This window comes from Chenopodium quinoa, unplaced genomic scaffold (genome assembly GCF_001683475.1).
Source record: "Chenopodium quinoa cultivar QQ74 unplaced genomic scaffold, ASM168347v1, whole genome shotgun sequence".
Classification (NCBI taxonomy): domain Eukaryota; kingdom Viridiplantae; phylum Streptophyta; class Magnoliopsida; order Caryophyllales; family Amaranthaceae; genus Chenopodium; species Chenopodium quinoa.
In genome coordinates, this window is record NW_018745111.1 from 31,163 (window position 1) to 38,386 (window position 7,224).

General features: G+C 37.7%; 1 protein-coding gene across 1 annotated transcript; it reads right to left on the reverse strand.

Annotated features, from left to right (window-relative positions):
* Positions 1-3,966: 3,966 nt before the first annotated feature.
* Positions 3,967-6,799, reverse strand: LOC110710067 (the record flags this gene model as incomplete). The annotated part of the gene is made up of 2 exons (XM_021888324.1): positions 3,967-4,823; positions 6,568-6,799. Coding segments are annotated over 2 exons (846 nt in total), but the record flags the coding sequence as incomplete, so codon positions are not given.
* Positions 6,800-7,224: the final 425 nt, after the last annotated feature.

Consider the following 7,224-nt stretch of genomic DNA (forward strand, 5'->3'; position numbering starts at 1 on the left):
AGCGCACAGCCCGCCTTGACTCCCTCGGCTTATCACACCTCCCTCTCTTATCTCTCTTCTAACCTAGGCTCTTCCTCACCCGGGCTATCCTCCGCACGTCGCGCGCCACGCACCCCCTCGGCGCGCCGCGCACCCATTCGGCCAGCACCCCAACCCTCTCGGCATGACCGAGCTAACCGAGCACATCCCTCGGCTCTCACTCTAAAAACCCCCTCAGCCGAGTGTAATACCCCTTTAGCCCGACAAGACGACCCCTCGGCCGAGGCATACCCGCTAGGCCTTCCGCGCTGTCAGGTAACCTAGCCTCCCCCACCCCCCCCCCCCGGATTTCAGGCCTAGCATTCGATATAACCAACCTGGCCGAGAGCTGGGCATAGTTGGGCATCGCTACCTCTACCCCGTAAAAAATAAATAAATAAATAAATAAAAATAAAAAAATCGAAACAGCCACTCAAGATTCCCAAAAATCCGAAAATTATAAAGAAAAATCCTTAATTTCGGCTGAGCATAGCCATTCTACCCCAGGGTTAAATCAATTCAAAGTTCAAGTATGCCTACCCCTAAAATAAATTCAAAATTTCAGAATTTCCAAGTACAAAAAACGCCTAGACATGCTTTTGGATCTATGAAAATAAATCAAAAAGTGGAAATTTCCATATACCTCTTGAAGATCTTGATGAACTTGGAAGAACTTGAATAAGGCAAGCTTGAGTGATGTGACTTGAACACTCAAACTCTCAAGAACTTAGGAGAAATTGGAGAGGATTTTTGAAAATTCTCTAAGGAAAATGAAAAGGGTGAAAAGCAAATGAGGTGAGGTGGGAGTTCATATGTTCAAGCTAAGGAGATGGCAACTCCTCAAAACCCTGGTTCAAATGGGCCTAAGTGATGCTTGAGCCCAGAAAGTCGCCATTAAAGGATTAAGCTTAATTACAAGCTTAATTAGCATTGAATCATCATCAGCTTATCTCTAAAAATCCCAAGGATAGTGGAAAATGGAAACAAGACATGCCTTCAGCAAAATACATGGAGCTCAACCTGAAGAAAATATTCTGAAAATGGAAAGTCCAACAGTTATCCCTAAGCCATCATCAGGCTTAGCTCTCAAAACTGCTCAATCATCTGAATTAAAGTACCATCAATGCATTGCTTGGGGCTGGTTTTCACCCTTGCAAGTCGCTTGGGACTCCTTTTTTAGCCCTCAGATACCCTTGGGGCTCCTTTTTTAGCCCTCAGATACCCTTGGGGGTCGTTTTAGCCCTCAGATATGCCTCGGGTTTTTACTCCGGCATATGCAATAACTTATCTCATCTTTATTCGCGTGATATCCGAACTTCATGCGATCTCGTTCCCACATCACGCGTGGGGATAAATGTTTGGGCCAAGTCCATTGTCCTAAGCCCATTGACCTGGAATTACGAAAATACCCCTCCATGATCCAGCCCATCATTAATCGGAGCAAAGTACAGATTTAATCCCTAATTTGTCCAATTAAGTACAACTTCTGCCACCTGAAAGTACATCTATAAATAGCTCTCCAATCATTAATGATGGTAACTTTTTCCTAATTCTCTAACCTTCTCTCTCTACTTTCTCTCTCTAAAGTACTCCTTCTCTCTCTACTTTCTATCTCTAGAAAGTACATTCGCTAACTTAAGCATCGGAGGGGCTTTCCCGGGTCACACCCCCGGGGCAGTTAACCTTCTTTCTCTTTTGCAGGCCTAGCTCTCGGACAGCAAGGCATAGCTGAGGGAAATTCGGACATACATTGGACATAGTTCTAGGATATCTTGATTACCCTAACACCGAGGAGTATTCTGTTATCAGAAACAATAGAGTTACTCAAAAAGTATTACAAAGGATTACTCTAACAATATTATACGAATAGAGTTGTTCTATGAGTGCTATACGGATTACTTATATGGCCAACCACACAAAAAACGCATTGTACTCCTTATTACTGGTGCTATAGGATAGGTTCAAAGCCTAATTTCTCAGGTTAAAATTTGCATATTTTGCACATTAAGTTTTAGTCGAAAATGTCCACATTAGATTCTTTGCAAAATCTTGTTACTCTTGCATTTGATTGGATGATATCATATACTCCGTACATAGTAAGATTGGGAGTTATTGTCAGAGGGATTTGATAGTATATACTTTGTCAGTTCGTCTGCATTAAATTAAGATCCATACATGATATATTTAAGCATACAAAAATACTCCCTCGCTTTCACAATGATGTTTCTGTAATTGGAATCTTTGACTTTTTAAAAATGGAAAAATTGATTTTTATAATCCCACCTTTGCACGATTTACTTTTAATAATCCCACATTTAGATTATTATTTAATAATCCCACCTTTGTAAGGGATTTTCTTCTATCGGTCTTTAGTGACCGGTAACCTATACATTAGGTAAACTATTTTGTTTTTTTTAAGTTGAGTGACACATGTCACCAAATAATTGGCCAAAAAGAAAAGGAAAATTTGCAAATTGCAGTCATTTAAAGTTCGTATTTTGCAAATTGCAGCCATTTAAAAAAAATTGCAAATTGCAGCCCAAAAGTTCGTATAAATTGTAAATTGCAGCCCGATTCAACTTTTTCATCGGTTTACAAGTCGAAAAATCTCCGATTAAGGTTTAGAGGCCATTTTAGCTCTTAGGGGCCCAAATTGAGCTCGAAATTAGCAAAAAAATAACGCAAATGCCTCGTTTTACTTAACAAAAATGTATTAATTTGTGGGAAACTATAAATATGAGACACTTACGTTATTTTTTTGATAATTCTGAGCTCAATTCGGGCTCCTAATGGCTTAAATGACCCCTAAAACCTTAATCGGAGATTTTTCGACATGTAAGCGATGAAAAAGTTGAATCGGGCTGCAATTTACAGTTTATACGAACTTTTGAGCTGCAATTTGCAAAAAAAATTTAAATGGCTGCAATTTACAAATACGAACTTTAAATGGCTGCAATTTGCAAATTTTCCAAAAGAAAAAACCAAAAACCTTTAAAAAAAATTATTGTAAAAATACCCGGCCAACCCCCAGCCCAACCACCCTAACCCCAACCTCCGCAGTCTCTCCCCCCATCCCTACTGCAGAAACGCCCATCCCTACCGCTGGAATCTGCAACTCCACCGCCAAAACCGGGACCCATATTCCCAACCCCACACAGCAAAACCAACCATTAATTTCAATGATTTAAGAAAAAAAAAGTTAAAAAAAAAAAAAAAAACCCTTTAATAGCAGAATAGCAGAAGGGGATGTCTTAGGCTGGAGTTTCGATGGCTAGAGGGACTTTTCGGCGGTTTTTGGGGGTGAGAGGAGGTTTTCGGCGGGTTATGGTGTTTTTCAAGGTGGTGGTTATGGTGGTTTGGGGTTGGGAAACGTTTTAGAGGGTGATTTCGTGGGTGCCTTTTGATCAGATGGGTGGGTTCTGTATTACTGGGTTCCGGCCGGCTGTTTACGGGGGGTTTAGGGTGGCGGCCGGCCGATTTTTGGTGGGGCGAAGGTGAGGGTTAAGGGTTCACGGTGGATGAGGGTGGCTGATGGTTTTTTTTTTTTTTAGTTTTTAACTTTTTTTTAATTTTTTTCAACCAATTATAAAATGACACGTGGCATATTAACTTATCAAAACCGGTTACCAACAGGTCAGGACCAATAGAAGAAAATCCCCTATGAAGGTGGGATTATTAAATAATAATTTAAAGGTGGGATTATTAATAGCGAACCGGACAAAAGTGGGATTATTTGAATCAATTTTTCCAGTAAAAATATGATATAATCTTCTAAATTTCTTTCAATTTCTAAGAACAAATATAGTCGTATGAAATTTAATTTAATTCATCTTCATGAGTTTATTATTAATATCTAACCTTTTTATTTTTTTGCTAATGTGATACTAAAGATATTTGTGGTCAAAAATAGGTAAAAATTTACATTGATTTACGTAAACAGAAACACCATTATGAAACGGAGAGAGTACTAAATTTACAAGAATAACGAAATTTAATGAGGACTAACGATGTTAATGAGCTAATAACATTAACACTGTGATTAATATACTTGGAGCTGATAAGTTCATACATCATCCTAATTCTTATTTCTTGTAAAAAAATTCCTACAGATTTTTCGACAGCTTATTGTCCTCTACCGAACTGATCGCTCAGTTCATACACATATACATTAAATTAGATGCTGAGGCCTCTCTACACAACAATGGATTCCGCTATTAGCTCATCTATTAACAATACTTCAATATCCCTACCTACAGCACTGATGTGCTCTCCAAGCTTCATCCACCTCATGTCACTAAGTATCAACATGTCAATGGCATTTTCTGCTAGCTTTTTTTCCTGCTTCTCAAGCAGTTTATGAAGCTCGGTTTTAAGTACATCTTTCAACCATTGTGGGCCAATAATCTTTCTTGATGTCAATGTCCACGACTCCAAATCTACAATTTGCTCAGAGATCTCTACTATTCGGGCATTTATATGGTCAAACAACAGTCTTCGCTCAGATCTTGAACATGACTCCAATTCACCATATCTCTTCTCAAGATCTTCGAACACCCAGGGGTCAATAGGACAATCTGGGGAGTGCCACGTTCCATGAAACAACTCAGAATCAGTTTCATTAAGCCCAGAGAGGGCCAACACATCTACCAAGTACCAAGATTCCCAGCACTCTCCAGCTTGAGGAAAGTGCTTGCCATCATGCAACTCGGTTGAATCCTCCCCGTACTCATCACTGGAAACAACCACAGATCCTTCATCGTAACCTTCTGATTCCAGCTTAAGAAGCTGAAGTTGTTTTCTTAACCCTGAAAGTGAAATACATGTTCAGAGTGATAAATTTACTAACAAATGGTAAAACAATTGGCAAGTATTAAAAAAACACAAGTTTACATCGTATATGCAACATCATTATATAGCAATATCCATCATATCTAGGAATCATCATCATATACGTACTGATGCAACTCACAAGCAATGCACATTAACAATTACCATTGCCACCACCGATAACAAACTACTAATGCTAGTTTAATTTTTTAATAGTCTCTAATCTTTGCCATATGTTTATTTCACTCTTCATTTCCTTCTCAAGTACCCATGTCGGACACTCGAGACTTTCACACTTCACTTTATGACAAAATCAGACAAAACTTGCATAAAATGACTGTATGACTTTAAACTTCTAGCCAAGTCTAAATAACAAATATCCTAGCTGAGTTTTCCTTACAGTTTGTTTGGATAATATTAAGGGAAGGAAAAGAGAGGGAGGTGAAGAGGAAAGGAAAAGGAAGGGGAAGGAAGAATGGAGAGTTTTCCTTCCAAATCTCTCAAATTGTTGGAGGGATCATTTTCTTAGATTTTAATTTCTCCATTTCTCTTGCCTCCAATTCCCTTCATCCCTAATTTGTTATCCAAATGAAAGATACTCCCTCCCTCCATTTCCCTTTTCTTCTTTTCCCTCCATTTCTTCAATCCAAACATCTTAATAAAAATGGATAGAGGGAAGCGGTATCAATATGTAGTATGACTTAGTAGCTCACTACCCTAAAGGACCCCCCCCCCCAACTTTCTCTTTTAAATTCTTGTTCTCTCCCCTCTTCTTTAACCTTCCTAAATAACACTTTACGAAAAACTGTGTACAAAGTTCAGACTTCCTCATTGCAACTTCAGACTTCCTCATTGCTTAGAGATATTTGTCAGTGAATTATCATTACTGTCAGAATTTCAAAGCTTTACATCAAAGTATTATTGTCTCCACCTTAAATAACACTACCTTCACCTGAGTTGAAACTAATATGGAAAAGAAAACATATGGGAGGTTAGTTCTAACCATTTGATTAACCCATATCCAAAAGCTAATACAATTTATATGTGCTTTGATCATATCCCAACACTGTACTCTACTTTCATAATTTGAAACCCATATTTACCCAACCAACCAACTAGCTTAATTGAAACTCCAAAGCCTCCTTTAATTGGTATAAAATCAAATCAGATCATAGAAATGGAATCTTCATCATTCAAGACCATTCTAGTAAATCATTCATATTAGTTGATTGCTTGCAAAGTAACAAATAGGCCATAAAAGAATTGAATATCATTTGCATGATATCAAAAGGTTCAGTAGTTAAGTACACATTAGGTAGTAGTGAGAAGGCTACTTCTGGCAATCTTGAAAAGGACACCAACAGGGGATCCATGATGTACAAAAATTAGATATAAAAACTAGCCGATATTACCTAAATTGTTATGTAGTACACAGTTAATACACTGGTCTACTAGACTTCGTAGCACATTACATTCCTGTTCCGTGTAAAATAAATACTAATTTGATTTAAATTCAGATTCTATATAACCACCAGCATTAGCTGTATAGCATCCTTTTAGAAACATATGGACTTAAAATCTAACAATCCTGGTAACAAATACCAAATAAAAGAATTTAGGATGCAATAGCATTACTTGAAATGGAATTGTTACTTTTAAAAATGTATATATTTAATTGGGAAACTTGAAAGAGAAACAAGCACCACATATATAGATTCTCACCATGAAGTTCAGCGCTGACTCTCTCAAAACACTCTGAACCAGATGAAACATCTTCAACAAAAGGAGCTTCCAAAACTGAAACAGGACTGGGTTGCTCAGACTCCTTGCTGTTTGCAGGAGAATCTGCATGAGTTGCAGCACACTGCAGACAAGAGGAATCTCCTACCTGCAATATCAAGACAATTACATTTAAGAAGATAGCACAACAGAACAAAATATCCAAAGTGAATGACTATAACTAAAACTGCTGAAATTTACACAACAAATTTCAAATATAACGATGACTGCCAATTTAAAGGACACATTTGTTTTATTCGCCTCAGAGTCTTATCTATACTCTGGAATGATTGAGATAAAAGCTTTGACAGATGAAAAGATATTATGTCACGTCCAAACATCACATCACTCAAAAAGTATGCCAATCTAATGCCCCTATAACTCTAATGGGGTTGAAGAAAAGCATAGAGAGACTTTCCTTGGGCAATGGTATTGGTTGAGGATAGTAATTACAAAGGAATGCTTCAACAGAAAAATAAAATAAAATAAAATAAAAAATCATGGTAAATAAAAATGAGGGTTGATATTGGACAACATCTTTATCAGTTCTCTTTCCTTGCATATATATTACAGAGTATAAATCAATAATACCATTCCAAG